Below are 16917 nucleotides of genomic sequence, written 5' to 3' on the forward strand. Positions count from 1 at the left end.
TTTCTTTAAGAAATAACTTGTTTATGCATACATTTCACACAGCTGGTAAGTTTTTGATAACCACATGCAATGCTGTCAGTAAGAAGAAGATTGGTAAATACAATCACCACTATAAGATATCAGCCTTAGATTAATGCCATTTGCTTTAGAATTTTTATCTATTCTTTAATGTTTGCATTTCTCTGTGTTATTAGTTTAAACTTTGACAGTTGAGTAAATTTATTTTATTTGATTATCATTTTTGGTTTCTTTCATACCACATGTTTCCTGAGTGTATGTAACAAAATATTATTGCCAGTTTGTTTACTGGCTGCAATATATGTTGCATTTTTACTGACAATAAAAATAATAAATACAAAATTTAAATACATTATTTTAAAATTATTTCAGACCTTCAAAAGTTGTGTCCTATCTGATAACCATGCATAGTTTCTGTTCCAAAAAACTTCATTGTAAGGGTGTCTTGTCAAAAGCATACCAACCCTCCTTGCTGGCTAACCACAGACTATCTTATATACAGAAATGACTTTTTTGCAATACCCATTTCAATAGTCTGAATGCACTTAAATACATAGTAGCTGTGTTTGACAAATTAATCAGTATGTATTTATATCAAATACAATAAATATCTGTTTCATTCTCTAACTTCTTAAGGTATATGATGATTGAATAGATATGTCATTAGAAGCTATTTGTGTACACATCACTTATGTCACTTCTTCAGAGAGAAATCCTTTATTATTTTGTGCAACATTGCCTTGGGTATGTGTAATGCTTTTGTCATTCAACCTTTGTGTTCATAGATTCTCAGTTGGGGTATAACTTTTTGCAGGTCTCTTTCTGGATAGCCCTAAGTTGATCCATATTTCTTTGTTTTCCAATGCCATTGAGGAAGAAAGATGTCTTTGTCCCTGAAAGTTTTCTCTAATCTTAACATGTTGTTAAGATCCAAGAATATGAATATTTTGTTTCTTAAAAGACACGTATCTTTTCCAAAAGCAATTAATTTTAGGTAGTATCTCATGATGTGTGAAATTCCAAACAATGTCAAAATGTAGTTTTGATATATGCATTTCCACTATGGCTTTATATCAGCTGTGTTTGTCACATGACTTTTTGGTTTGTGTATTCATTATTATGTTAATATATGTGCTCGACTGTATTTTCAAGTAAAAACAAAAAGTAGATTCCACCTTATAAGTCACAGTTTAGTCATATTTGTTCTGAGGTGTGACATCTTTTGTTGAAGAACAGTTTTCGTATGTATGGCATTCTAAGCATTTTATCTCTTAAGCATTCAGTCTACAAGTTGATGAAACTGTACTCATTGGATTGGTTTTGCTACAGTAGACATGTTGGAACCAAGAAATATGCACTATGATAAAGGGCTTGATCTGTTAATCTAAAAAAACACTTTACTATGAAAGGACTTACCTCTCAGTAGTTTTCTGTCACAGAGATGCAGAGTTTAGAAGTTGGCTGTAATTTTTTCTTCAAAAAATAGTAGAAATGTTTATGTTCAGGTAGATACTGCACTTAGCCATCTTATGTGGCAAATAACATTTGATGAACCTTCCTCAGCCATTTATGTTGATAGAACTTGCAAATTTCACAGTGAAAAATGGTTTTATAGGTTTGATGAACCAAATATTGTATTGCAATCATTATGATATTTGTGTGGGATTTTGGATTAGGGATTAGGTTTTAAGTACTCCCTATCGTCTAAAAACTGGTGTGAATGTTTCCATTCTGATGAGCAATACAGATTTCAGGTATTGCAAAAAGAACAAAACTATGCAGGATTTAATAAAGGGGAGTACCAGAAAGCTTTATTTGAGACTAAACCCAACAACACGTTTCCTTGACAACATAGAGTATTAACTAGACTCACTACAAAAAGAGGTGCAATGCACATATCAAAACATTTGACAAAGTATAACAGTAAGAAAGTTTATTAGTATATACAGAGTGACTGGTAATTTAAAATCAGCTTTTATGTCCTGAATAAAAGTAATTAAAGGCTTGTTTGATAAAATATTTTGTCTTTAATCCATTTTTTCTTTGATTATAATAGATGTAAATTTTTTTCAGGTTAGGTCGTCTGTCACAAGAAATATTTCGAGCATGTAGACTTGTTGTGGACACTGGAATACATGCTTTGGGGTCAGTTCAGCTACTTCTTTACAGTGAGACAGAGGCCAATTCTAAATGCTAAAAATAAATTAAGATATTAAAATTTCAACTTTATTTGTGATAGAGAAGTTTTCAACACTTTTATTTTCATGAAAAGCACATTTGGACAAATTGTGTTATAGCAATACACTGAGTAATAGTTATTAAAAATTAAAACTTATTTTAATAATTAAAGATTACGTGTTTCTTGTGCTATGTGCTATTGATGTATATAGCTCTATGAATTTTTCTTATGTTTTCAAACATTAATTTAGCTAATAGTGTGTATGCATTTGAAATTTTTTAAAATTTTTTATTGTGAAAATAAATATCTGACATTATTAGGAATATGATTATGAACTTAGATGGAGTCGTGAAAAAGCCATCAACTTTATGTTGGAACATTCAGCAGCTACAAAACAAAATATTGAAAAGGAAGTTGATCGTTACATAACATGGCCAGGCCAGGTGAGCTGTGTGGCTCTAGACACATGAAAAGTATTGACTATTTTAATTTAAAAATAAACATAATAAACATGCATATTGATGGCTTGTAATGATAGATAGCTGTTGAGATCATTCTGTTTTTAGTATGGTCTAACAACATAGTGCAAGTTTTTACTCTTATCTTTGTAATGATGGCTATTAGACTATAATTTTATTGCAAGGTTTGAATGATGTAAGTTATATTTTAATTATCTCTATCAAGCATTCATAAAATTTTCAAGTCTTGAAAAATCAGGTTTTTCTTTCTGGGGCCATGCAAATGTATATACAGTAATATATTACTGAACAAAAACTTATTATTTCAGTTGTGTAAGTAAGGTCATAAAGAATCATGGAGCTACATTTGCAGGTTTTTTAATATTTCATTTTACTGCAGTAGAATTGGTTAACGTGTGTATGGAATAACTAATATAAAACCATTTATGTGTAATAGTTTATGTTTCTTGGATGCATGCTGTATGATTACATAGATGCTTTCAACAGTAATTGTAACATTAATATTAATTAGAACTGTATTTTTGTTACTTTTCTTAAAGTATTGTTATTACATAATATCAAAGGAGCAATTTAAAATAATATTTTTAAATTTTTCTCTGACCCTTGTTCTCACTTTTTTTTCCCATATTGCTTCATAAATAAAATATATGATCTCATGAATGAGCCTTCATTCCAACCATTATCAACATCAAAATTAGCTGTGCAAATGTTTATGTTTAAAGAGGAATAAAAGTTACAAACTTACCATATGCTTCCTCAGGAAATGAATTTGCACATGTATAAATAATTTTTTTTTTTCCAGGCTTGTGCATACAAAATAGGAGAACTTAAGATTAAGGAACTAAGAAACAAGGCAGAAACTGAACTGGGTAAGATCAAGTTTGTTGTTTAATATAGGCTAAATATTTTTTTATAAAAACAGAAATGTAATACACTAAAAGTATAAACAGTGCAAAGTGTAGTTACTATTTCAAATAGTAAAGAATTAAATATGTAGGAAGTAATCTTAAAAAATATAATAGCAGAAAACATAGAAACTCAATTTCTAGTGAAATTAAATAATTACATCCAAAGAAGCTAATTGAATAAATAAAATCATAAGGAAGAACTGCATTAAAAACAGTAAATTCCAACCTCTGATTAATTATATTATAACCATAAATTTTTAAGCCATTAAACAAAACACATTAACATGAAATAAAATATGCTGCATATTTTTAAAAAAGAGTCCTTGGATACAAGCTACAACATGGAATTATAAAATATATCCTAAGATTTGGAGGTGACTGCAGAAGTAGGACCCACATTACAATAGGGATACACCATCTATCAGTCTTAACCTCCAATTTGCTAGTCTCACATGAGAAAATTAGAAATTAGGAGAGTGAGATGTGGGTGCTCAAGCCCACAATGTTCCACATCTATATCACCCTTCACTGCCTGCAGTCACCTTCCCATAACTGTGTGCAGGCAGTGAAGGGTGATATAGAAGTAATATAAGTAAGAAGGTGATATAATTGTGTTTCTCCACCACAATGTGGGTGCTACTTCTGCAGTGACCTCCAAAGCCTAGGATATATTTTATAATTCCACGTTGTATCTTGTACCCAAGGATCCTTCTTTTATAATATGCAGAGTATTTTATTTCATGTTAATGTGTTTTATTTAATGGCTTAAGAATTTATGGTTATAATATATTGCAGATATGTAAACTTAACAACTACAAAATATATTTATCATTGTTTTTGTTTGGCAACATTTTATAAAAACTTAGTCATTGAAATCAACACTTACACAATTGTTACTAATTGTTATTTTTGAGACAAATTTCAAGATTTAAAAACATTTACTTACAAATCTTATGTTATTATTGAAAGTTATATTTTAAAAACAAGTAGAAAATAGTGATGTCATGAAGAAAAAATTATTATTAGTAAATCCATTAACTAGATTGCAAAGTAATATTTTACAGTAAACAAACGGAATATTTTGAATAGTTTGACACCAGGTTTGCAAATGTAATATACATGTAAGTACATATGTTTTCAAATTACATTTATTAAAATGTTTGCTCTCATATAGTGGGCCTGTTTATGGACATTTAACGTGGAATTTATGTAAATTTGTCCTTAATCTTAAATTATCTTTTCACCAATATAGAATTCACCACAATCTGCATATTTTGAAAGACACATAACATTCTTATAATTGCAAAATGAGTTATTCATGAAAAGCATAATTTATTTATTACTGTTCCTCATTGTTTTGGTAGTTTCAGGACTGAAACATTTCTTAGTTCAGTGCAACTATTCTTAAAAGGTTATATTAAGAGTTTATTTGAAAAATATAGACAAAACAACATTTACATTACATTGTGACCTAGTCACAATGGTCCTGATTTCCACAAGCCCGTTCCTTCGGCTGTGGTTTCGCAAAATGTTCATTTTGATTTTATCTCAAATCCATCTGAGATCCCAAAGATTCCCTTCTAGAATATTAGTGTGTCTTGTTATTACACACACACACACACAAAAGTAATGGATAATTACTTCTAGAAACTAGTAAAATTGAATCAGTTGTATATACACCCCACCCTTTGTATCTCTGGTGCACAGAAATGTAACTAATAAATAGGAAACAAACAAGTATAATATAAACATTTTATAAAGATAAGTAGGGATCAGTATGTTACATATCTGACTACAGTAACATACTATATGTTTTGATGCTACAAAAAGTATTGAAACAAAAAAGTCAAATTTATAAAACTACTTAAAATACTTAAAATTAAGAAAGTTTTTCCCTACTTTGGCTCAAACTAACATAATTACAGTTCTACTAAAGTAGGGATAAACTTTCAATTGTAAGTAAGTTGGTTCTTGTAGTTTTGAATTTTTTGTTTCAATACTTTTTGTAGCATTAACACTTTCTACATTACTATAGTTCATTTTGTTACATATATTTTAATCTGTGCTTGTCTTTATAAAATTTTAAAAACTCCATTATCTTTTGTGTATATGTATAACTTTAAATTTACAGAACTAAATATGAAATAAATTAATTACAAGTTTAAGATCTCTTGTTTGCTTTTCTTTCTAAGCACAAAAGTTTTATTTTTTTTTTTTTTTTTTGTAGGTAGTGATTTTGACATAAAAGAATTTCATGATGTCATCCTGCAAAATCAAGGTCCAATGACATACCTGGAGAAGAAAGTAGATGAATTTATTCAGTATAATAAAAAGAAATGATATATATATTTTTAAGGAAATCACTTTTATCTACATATGTAATGCTTGCTTTGTGCCATTTACAGTATTAATTAATTATTGGTTATAAACAGGGAAAGATGGGTTGTATTTCAAAGCTATTGTGATCATGATTCTTTTGATACTGAACTAGTTCAGTTGTTGTTAAATGATGTAAAATTTATTTCAAAAGTTTACTGTAATAAAGTTTTGAGTAATAAAGAGTGACTTATAAAATTATTCTACAGTCAGAATCATTAAAACTGTTTAAAATAATTTGATAAATACTATCATAACTATAGACTGAGTGCATGAAGCTTATGTTAGTAACACCAATTACACCTTGTACATTTTAGGCACTTTGATTAATAAGTTAAAGTGCAAATTTACCATCATCGTGTACACACTAAATTAAAAAAGTCAAACGATGGTGAAAAATTTGTATCATTGAGATTGGATGAAATGAACTTCAAGTGAGAGTAATTATGTGTAACACTTTCAATCAGTGTGTGTATATATATATATACACACACATATATATATATATATATATATATGTCATGTGACTAGTTGTAGCACTGAAACCATTACCGAAGAACCTAAATGCTTAGATAAAAAGTTTTGGCTGTAAAATGAACTTTTGTTTTCTTCTCTTCTTTGAGATATTGTTTCCCAGTAATAAAACAAAGGATGTTTTAGTGTGTAAAACATAGGTAAATCTTTTGTTTCCCAGTAATAAAACAAAGGATGTTTTAGTGTGTAAAACATAGGTAAATCTTAGTATTAAAAATTTAAAATTGAATCATAAACAGTTGTTTCTCATCTTTTATTATTATTATGAAATTTAGTTAAGGAAACTTTTACAAAGTGTACAAAGATGCAGTGTGTTTTTAAGCTAACAAAATTTCCATCCATAAAATAGATATCTTTCATATACAGAAATGATGAATGATAAAAAAAAACTGGAGAAACATTTGCTCTAAATGTTACTGTAGTCTCTGAACTATATTTAGGTCTGTAGACCTTTCATGTATCTGTCTTCTTTTCCAAATAACTGAGCTTTCACCAACCACCTGTAACATAATCGTAGGCAAATTACTCACCTGCCTGGCTCCCAAACTTTATTCAGCTAATGCTGAAATAGGGTAAAGCATTCCTGTAAGGTGGTGGTTTTCTATCCTTGGCCTTTCAAAATTCTTGTATCTATTGAAAAATATGCATAGACTCTGCAACTGGTCCATAATGAATTTAACATGATTTACAACAGTTTGAAATCTTTTCTGTGTTTCAGTTACCAACTAAGCTGGTTTGCCTATGTATTTATAGTTACTGAGTTAACACATGATTTACAACAGTTTGAAACCTTTTCTGTTTCAGTTATCAACTAAACTATATGGTTTGTTTCTGTATGTATTGTTAGTGACTTCCTTGTACAGCATCCTGGATGGACCATATCAAATGTTATAGATATATCCAGGATCCTGTGACTGAACAGTATATAAGGCTGTGTCAAGTATTTTCCTGTCTTTTCCTACCTGAGCATACCTTGAAACTATGTAGGTATTTCACATGTATTGTTCATTGCATGGTTTCAGGTTAGGCTACTGTTGCTAACACCATTTAACAGAAAATATTTTTCAGATCATGAATGTACAAAATAACTGAATCATAAAAGAAGGCACATTTTTATTTCAAATTTGCTCTTACACATTACTGAAAGTATTATGCAAACATTTTAATAGCTAGAACTGCCTTACCAAAAGAAGGATCGTGTGTACAAGCTATCATTACAGCAATATTTATTTTAGGTAGAAGAAGTGTTCTCACTCCCATTTTGAAGAACAACTTTGTTTTACAGATATTAATTCTAAGGGAGAAAGATTGGAGCTGTTATCAGCTTAACAGAAGGAACTATTGTTATTATGAATTGGTATGCATGCTGTGTTTCTGTCTATTTGTCATAAAAAGATTTTGTTCACACACATTTATCCGGACTCATTTGTTTACATTTAAAGGAACTTTCTTCAGTTATTTTCTGAACAAATTTACTATTAATTGCAGGTTTTCTTATCTGATACTTGTAATTTTAGTTTTACATAAAATGTCACAATACTAACAGGATCTTGTGACTCTGGACTACTAGGAACTCAGTAAATCCATTACTTTTAATGTGCAGTATTAACAGAAGCTAATGACAATGAAGTACTAGAAGTTGCATGCATCCAGTACTTTTGGCATCTAATATTAACAGAGGCTGTTGACACAGGACTATTAGGGGTTGTGTACATCTGTACATTTGGCATCTAGAGGTTGATAATGCACTAGTAAGATTTCAGTAATCCCAGTACTTTGACATCTAACATTAACATAGTTTGGTGACATTTTACTACTAGGAGTTCAATAAACCCACTACATTTGGCATCTAGCATTAACAAAGGTTTGCAACATTGGACTATTAAAAGTTCAGTAAACATAGTACTTTAGATGTCTGATGTTAACAGAATTTAGTAATATTGGAGAATTAGGAGCTGAGTAAATCTAGTATTTTTGGCCTCTTGCTGATAACTGAAATATTTGGAAAGAGAGGCATTATTGAAGTTACAGTTGGTACATAGATCCAATTAAGAACTTTATAGTCTTAAAGTATATTTTAAAATTTCTGTTTATTTCACAACAAATATTTTAAGATCAGACTTTGCAATTCAAAATGCACAAGACATGCTTGTTTAAACATAAAAAAATATCATGATGTTTTGTGGTCCTATACAACATTCTCTTGGTAAATGAGGAGAACTGTATTTTATTTTCCTGGACCAATGAATGAGCTGGAGTATGTCTGCAATATGGTTGAACTGTATGGAGTAAACCAAAGAGAAATTATAACACAGTTTTGAAAATTAGAAAACACTAGCTCTTGTAAGCTAAGAAAAAAACAGATTCTTCAAAATATTTGTCTTTGAAAATCTTGTCATTTCACATATGGAAGAGGCCAGTTAATAGAAAACTGTAACCTGAAGGATGTGATTATAGAAAGTCTATATGCAACCTATTTGATTTTTTATTCTTTTCCACCAGGTATATTATTTACTAAATAGCAACATGTGTGTGTTGTAAATTGCTACGACAAAATTTTTTGAATACAAGTAAACAACGTTGTTTTTTTAAAACCAGCCAAAAATATTTTATTTTCATGTATACACGCAGGAATTTGTCCCTGTCAAACATTATCTTTTATAATTAGTTTGGAATTACTAAACTTATAAAGATTACACTAATTCTCTAAACTAGTTTTAAAAGAGAAGACACCACTTGATGTTGTTATATGTTTAACAAAACTCTGTGAGAGTCTCTTTAAATAATATGGCAGTGAACACAGATGGCTTATTATGAATGATGAGTTAAAGTCAATGCTCCTCTTTAGCTACTAGTAATTATCTAAAGTGAATGGTCAGTTTATGGCCTTTACACTTTGATTGATCATTCAGAAGAACAATTTATATCTTTTGACATTTTATAATGGATATGTCATCAAGTAAGTAGCTCATTTACTAAGTGATTACCGTTTATTTATGAGAACTAAGAATTTTAAACCTATTAAGATATAATAATAGCACAGAAAGTAACAAAATTTACTAACCACATCATGCACACACACACACTGAAATTGCTGGGAGCAGAAATTCATCTTTCTGGATTTACAATCTTTAGAAACTTGCATAAAACATATAAGGTAAGGACTTCTAAAAGACACATCTAATGGTTACAACATGAATATACATTGAAGTTGCTTTTAAAAAGCCCCAAAGCACCGTCACAAACCATATTTTGAGCCCAGTAATTTGAATCATATTGCAGCCTAAACCTGAATTCATATTATTCAAATGGCTAAGCCATTTGATCTAGTTAAGGCAGGTTGCAAAAACTTTTTATATACGTGTAAGAGATTGAAGGTAATCCTTATTTATACTCAAGCTAATGGGAAAACTGATACCAGAATATTTCAAGTGAAGAAAACTCCAGATTAAGACATCCATCACCTTAAATCTCATTGTGTTTATTACAAAGAGATACAACAACAAATGTTAATTTTAAGCACTTGAATTAAAGATATTTGTCAAAAATTTTACATGAAATCACAAAAATGTATCCCAGAAAAAAGTTAATAAAATTTTAACTCCAAATTTTTTAGGTGAAGCTACCAGCTTTTAAAGATACCAAATGTCATAAAACTGTAGGATGTTTACATATAATTGCAAAGCAAGATGTGGATGAAAATATAAAGTTATTACGTTGCTTATCCAAGTTTATAAATAACCATAAATAGAGTTAAACAATAATATATAATACATAGATTCTGAAAATATTAGTCCGTAAAAAAAAAAGACAATAGGTGGAAATAGTATACGAAAAGTCTCCAAATGGTATTGTTCAGCTAATTTATAGGTCTGCAGTGTATGAAATTACAGATCCGTTTATTCTATAATATATTTTACTGGAAGATAATTCAACGTTTAGAGATCATCAAATTAAAGGTAATGTAATTTTTACCCACAGAAAATAGAATATGAAATTAGTTCAGTAGCTCTGATTATAACTTTGAGTAATTTAGGTTTCCAGAATCTGTTTATACAAGAATCGATTTATTCTTAGTTACGACACTGAGATTTCGTTATAAACATTCCAGTTATTGGAAAACGAGCAAATATTCATATTTGGCTCCAGAACATAAATAAAATCTAGGAACCACCTGGCATCACCAGTAAATTGGTTTTATAAGCAACCAATAGGAAAAAGCATCTTAAATAAAATAACAAAATTAATATCAAATCCAGTGCCTATTACGTTTTCTCCGTCACACCAAACATGTATGCCCTTTCAGCGCTGGGAGTGTTATGATGTTACGATCAATCCCACTATTCGTTGGTAAAAGAGTAGCCCAAGAATTGGTGGTGGGTGGTGATGACTAGCTACCTTCCTTCTAGTCTTACACTGCTAAATTAGGGACGGCTAGCACATATAACCCTAGTTCAAAACAAATCAAACCTATTACATTTTATGTCTGTAGCCTCCGTTGACACTAGTTAGAACATATAATCACTTGTCTTTCCTCTTGGCTTATAAGATAAAACAATACTAGCTGAGACTTTACAATTACTAGGCTTTCCTATTAGCTAGCTGGAAAGGAATTATACAGATTCATGAGCTAAGAGTAGCGATATGATGACAGATTAATGGAAGGATATTTTCTTCGTGCACAGTCAATAACAGCTCAAACTTCAAGCATAACTCAACCGTGGTTCTCTCTTGCAGTTCTGGAAAACAGGCCTTCTTCAACGATGCTGAGGCTTTGTTTTATATATCTATTTTATGAATTTTATACCCATGCAATTTTTAGAAATCTAACTTTGTTAAATTCCTTTATCATAGACTGATAGAGTCCGTAGAGTATAGATGACAGACAAGATACTCAATAAGCATAATACAAATATGCACGATAAAAATTATATCAACAATGATGGAATTTTACTTTAAAAGATGATTGTCACTCAGTTTCATTTGTTTCTCTGCTCAACAAGATAAGAAACCGTTACTACGATACGAAACCAGAAAGTGACCAAGCTACCAAAGTGTTTGTCTTTCTTCTTCTTTTAGTCGAATTAACTCTACAAGTGCTTTATTTGTAGTGTCAGTTTAAACCTAAATTCACTCTATGTGTTTCTGGGCAGTGCGCAATGTCATCACTTAGTCATAATAACTAGTAGTAATTAAAATAAACGAATCACGATTCTCGTATAAACCATGTTATCAAAGTCTAAAACCGCGGGAGGTATTTAGTTTAGGAAAGGGGCGCTAGAATCGATCTGTCTCAACTGGGGTGTTCTAGAATGTTTTCATTCTCCTTCGTCCCTCATAAGCTTGTCGTAGAAGACTGGAGTTGTTTTGTTACTATGAGTTTAGATGTTTATTTTACAGGTTAAGGCGCTTGAGGGTTGCTGCTTCGAATCCTCCTTAAACCAAACATGCTCGCCCATTCAGCCGTGAGAGCCTTATAAAGTTACGGTTTATCTAACTATTCGTTAGTAAAAGAGTAGCCCAAAAATTGGCGGTTGGTGATGATGACTAGTTGCCTTCCCTCTAGCCTTACACTGTAAATTAGGGACGGCTAGCGCAGATAGCCCTCCTGCAGCTTTGCGTGAAATTCAAAGACAAACAAACAAACACTTTATTATTAGTAGTATTAACGTAGCAACAGGTTCGTAGCTTTAATCAAGTGATTAAAGTGTAATATTCAAGCAACATTATAACTGACGTCAGCGTCATTTGATAATAGATCATAAATTTACTAGAGTATTCAGTTTATTTTATCTATCAGGCCTTGCAAGGCCAAATGGAGGTTAAGGCGCTCTACCCGTCACATCAAACATACTCGCCCTTTCAACCATAATTGCGTTATAATGTGATGCTCAATCCCACTTTTTCTGGTAAAACAGTAACCCAAGAGTTGGCAGGGGTGATGATGACTAGTTGCTTTCCCTCTAGTCTTACACTGCTAAATTAGAGACAGCTAGCACAGATAGCCCTCTTGTAACTTTGCGCGAAATTGAAAAAAAAATCGATCTTTTGTATCAGGTTCGAATCCTCGTCTCACCAAACATGCTTGCCCTTTCATCAGTGGAGACGTTATAATGTGTGATTAATCTCACTATTGGTTGTTAAAAGAGTAGCCCAAGATTTGGCGGTGGGTGTTTATGACTAGTTGCTTTCCCTTTAGTCTTACACTGCTATATTAGAGACGCCTCGTGCAGACAGCTCTCGTGAAGCCTTGCGCGAAATTCGAAACAAAGAAACAAGTCATGACGCATTTTTCGTCAGTAGTGAAATCGCCATTTTAAAATATTAATATTGAAATTCCCTTCGTTTGTTTGTTTTGGAATTTCGCACAAAGCTACTCGAGGGCTATCTGTGCTAGCCGTCCCTAATTTAGCAGTGTAAGACTAGAGGGAAGGCAGCTAGTCATCACCACCCACCGCCAACTCTTGGGCTACTCTTTTACCAACGAAAAGTGGGATTGACCGCCACATTATAACGCCCCCACGGCTGGGAGAGCGAGCATGTTTGGCGCGACTCGGGCGCGAACCCGCGACCCTCAGATTACGAAGCGCACGCCTTAACGCGCTAGGCCATGCCAGGCCCAATTCCCTTCGTAAATACGATAAAAACATAGGTAAAAATATTGATTCTCTACACAACTTTACATTTAAAATATGTTATTTAAAATAATTCTTGAAAATAATAATTTATTATACTAATATGGCAATGTAAAAATTACATTGAGGTTTCTTTAAAAAATTGGTGTATCTCTTCGTAATCGTCATACTTATCAGTAGATGATGTTCTTTAACAGGAAACAACCGGAATATCTTTGATAACTGAAGTTATTAATGCGACTAAAAGCAACATGTTAAATGTGTTTTTGGCAGTCACTTTTTATAAATCCCCATGGTTTAGTGTAAAAGTGTCAATAACTAGTAAATAGAATTTATATACAATACTGAAAATCTTCCATGTGATTGAACGTATTGTGATGTATAAGGGCATAGTTTTGTCAAAACGTTTTACAGCTATAAAAAAAGTTTTCTCCATTCGAACCATCTGCAGATTCTAATAAATAAATTGGGTTCTTCGTGATTAAATGTATTTTGAAAAGTTTTGTATATGAAGAAGCTATGTAAGGCTGAGATGTACCGAAAACAAGACGCAAACCATGGATCTCAAGATTCACAATCTAGCACACTAAACACCATATCAAGTATGTACCTTCTAGTATGAAATTAGGAATATTAGAATGTTAATTTTAAAAAATAATTGGATTTTATTTCTCATGAATTGAAGTAGAAACTATGTAATATATTATTTCTCACAGGAAAATTAAGTTTTTAATGTAATTTGCTTTTCATGATTCACAAATTTTTTAAGCTCAAGCTGTTGTGATAATTGTTATGACGAAAACGTCATTATGTATTTACAGGATTAGAACTATTTCGCTGAGATGAATAATTAATTTTCAAGTATAATTCAGCAGTATTTTGTTACACCTTTTATGAAGAGTTTCTAATAAGTTCTTCATATAAGTAGAACTTGTGCACATTTTATAATAAAACGTTGTGTTTGTGCCACCTAAACGTGAATGAGAAGTACAAACATAAAACAATTTTACTAAATCTCGTATGATTAGCACTGGAATTATTTGTAAACAGAAGTCTTTCTTTCTTCATACACGTTAGACTATCCAAGTGTAATTATATTTTATTTCATTTACTTCTGTCTATGTTTAACGAAATGTTGCATTCATTCATTATACTCTCTCTAATACGTCTTAGCACACTATACTTAAATATTTTTGTTTATCACTTGTTATTCAATATTTAGACACAAGTGAAGAAACAAAAACAACAAATAAATTAAGTAAGGTACAAGAAACCTGGGTGGAATAGAAACGAATGGTTGGCGTATCGGGCTGCGGAGTGAGGTGCCTGGAGTTAAAGATATTATGTTGTTAGGCACATTTTACACTTTCATTTGTTAGCGTATTGTGAAAAAGACCTTGTGGCAGCGGGTGCTACTCGATAGTTACTTTTTTACTTTTTAGTGATTCAAACTTAGGTAGTTAACTACGTCTGAATCCAGAAAGTCTATGATCCGGTCGTCAATACACGTTCAGGTTCAAATAATCTAATTTTATTAACATATGTACGTTTGGGGGGGGGCAATAATGTGTCATTACGGAACATACTGAAATAGTAAGTTCCTATTTTTAATATATAAGTTTAAATTAAACATGTGATTAGTAATGAGTGTACGGGTCAAATATTGGCCGCCAGCTGAATAAAATTGGTCAGCTATATTAATATAACTTATGTTCTGTCTGGACGTAATATTTCATTTCCGAGAAACCTCTCTATTAGCATATGTATATTATGTATATGTATTTTGTCATTGAAAGGGTAAATATTCTTTATGTAGGGTTAAAGGAAGGTTTTGATATATTAAAAGGTCGATATAAATAATTTTGATATACTTGCTTGTTACGCAGCTAAAAATACTTTCTTGTAAAAGTAGCCCTGATGTAGTTTCTGGCTACACTGAGGATTTAAAAAAAATACAAGAAAATGATTCAAATATTTTCGATACAAACTTTTGGCAAATTTAGGTTTTGAAGGAAAAAAAACGTCCGTCAAAAGTTTCTTTCCCCCCCCCCCCCCCAGCAATGAAATTAATAAAATCATAAACCAAACTGGGAAGAAGATAAGTCACCAACTTTCAAGAGCTGACCCATCAGGAAAAAAAAAATCCGCTCCAGATCTTACATGTTATAAGATTAAGAGGGTATTTAATTATTACTCAAAAATATATTGTTTAAATCATAGATATATACGGACAAGCAGAGAAATATAAATCATATATACAATCACTAACTTGTATATTAAACAAGGATGTAATGTTAACAAACTGCTTTTAGCATATAGTCAGGTCCTTGATAAGATCCTTATGACACTTACTTAATCCAGATAAATGGCAAGATAATCTGACACTTACTTAATACAGGTCCTTTATAAAATTCTTGTGATACTTACTTAATCCAGAACAATGGCAAGATAATCTGACACTTATTTAATAGAGGTCCTTGATAAGATTCTTGTGATATTTACTTAATCCAGATCCTTGTGACACTCTCTCAGTAGCCGGCACTTATGTCACACGTAATATTACTGATTTATGGAAAACGAAAGCTACTGTAAACGCACATCCAGGTCCTTGTTAAGATTTATGTAAAATTTTTCGTGTATTAGTCAATTTAAACTAATTGGAAAAACTGCCTGGTTGAGACAATGGTTGTTAATAGTGTCATATTTCCTAAATATGAAGTAGCTGTCTAGTTACACTGCATATTTGTAGAGTTCTATTTATGCTCAGTCATTTAGTAAAAATATCATTTTATTTGCGCAACTCTCTTTCGATCAATCTATCTGAAAAGCCATTAACATTCTTAGCTTTGAAGAATTTTTAATGGTAGAGCGACATATTAAAAAAAAAAACGGTTTTTAGTTTAAAATGAACTTCTTTCTGCTTATCGGTAAGACGAATCAAAACAAGTTGCCTACATAGATCAGAAATATCAAATTACTCTTATTTATTACCATGTCAACATTACTCCAATACATTAACTTCAGCAGTTTATATCAGGTCATCCCTTAAGTAATGTCTGATTTTAGGTTTAGAAAAAGAAAAAAGATTTCAAACTCTTTTAGTATCAAATTACTCTTATTTATTACCATGTAAACATTATTTCAATGCATTAAACTTCAGCAGTTTATATCAGGTTATTCCTTAAGTAATGTCCGATTTTAGGTTCACGAAATGAGAAAATTTTGTTTTGTTTGTTTGTTTTGAATTTCGCGCAAAGCTACTCGAGGGCTATCTGCGCTAGCCGTCCCTAATTTAGCAGTGCAAGACTAGAGGGAAGGCAGCTAGCTAATCATCACCATCCACCGTCAACTCTGAGGCTATTCTTTTACTAACGAATAGTGGGATTGGCCATCACATTATAACGCCCTCACGACTGAAAGGGCGAGCATGTTTGGTACGACCTGGATTCGAACCCGTGACCCTCATATTACGAGTCGAACGCTTTAACCCACCTAGCCATGCCGGGCCGCAGGAAATGAGAAAAGATTTCAAACGCTTTTAACATTATTTAGTCAATGATATATGCTCCATTATTATTAATTACTTCCTGCCAACGATTCGCCAGCTTCTGAATGCTACTTCTATAAAATTCGTGGGGTCTGGAGGAAAAGAATGTAGAAAGGGTAGTTTTGACATCTTCATTTGTTTCAAGCTCTTTTCCATCAAGATAGTTCTGCAAATTTCGGAATAGATGATAATCAGATGGAGCAAGGTCTGGAGAATAAGGAGAATATGGAAGTTTTTCTCA

The 16917-nt window shown here is 31.5% G+C and overlaps 1 protein-coding gene across 5 annotated transcripts in view; it reads left to right on the forward strand.

Annotated features, from left to right (window-relative positions):
* Positions 1-6161, forward strand: part of LOC143251972 (uncharacterized) — a 50321-nt gene extending 44160 nt beyond the window's left edge. For 3 of the 5 annotated variants that reach the window (XM_076503393.1, XM_076503392.1, XM_076503394.1), the window contains exons 15-18: positions 2092-2163; positions 2538-2640; positions 3479-3545; positions 5812-6161. In XM_076503393.1, the coding sequence (XP_076359508.1) occupies positions 2092-2163; positions 2538-2640; positions 3479-3545; positions 5812-5924 (355 nt within the window). In that variant the 3' untranslated portion in view covers positions 5925-6161. Of the gene's footprint in view, positions 1-2091; positions 2164-2537; positions 2671-3478; positions 3546-5811 lie in introns of those variants that run through there. The other 2 variants (XR_013028775.1, XM_076503395.1) reach the window with 2 other exon arrangements.
* The last annotated feature ends 10756 nt before the right edge of the window (positions 6162-16917 follow it).

Source organism: Tachypleus tridentatus, chromosome 6, assembly GCF_004210375.1.
Source record: "Tachypleus tridentatus isolate NWPU-2018 chromosome 6, ASM421037v1, whole genome shotgun sequence".
Taxonomy (NCBI): Eukaryota; Metazoa; Arthropoda; class Merostomata; order Xiphosura; family Limulidae; genus Tachypleus; species Tachypleus tridentatus.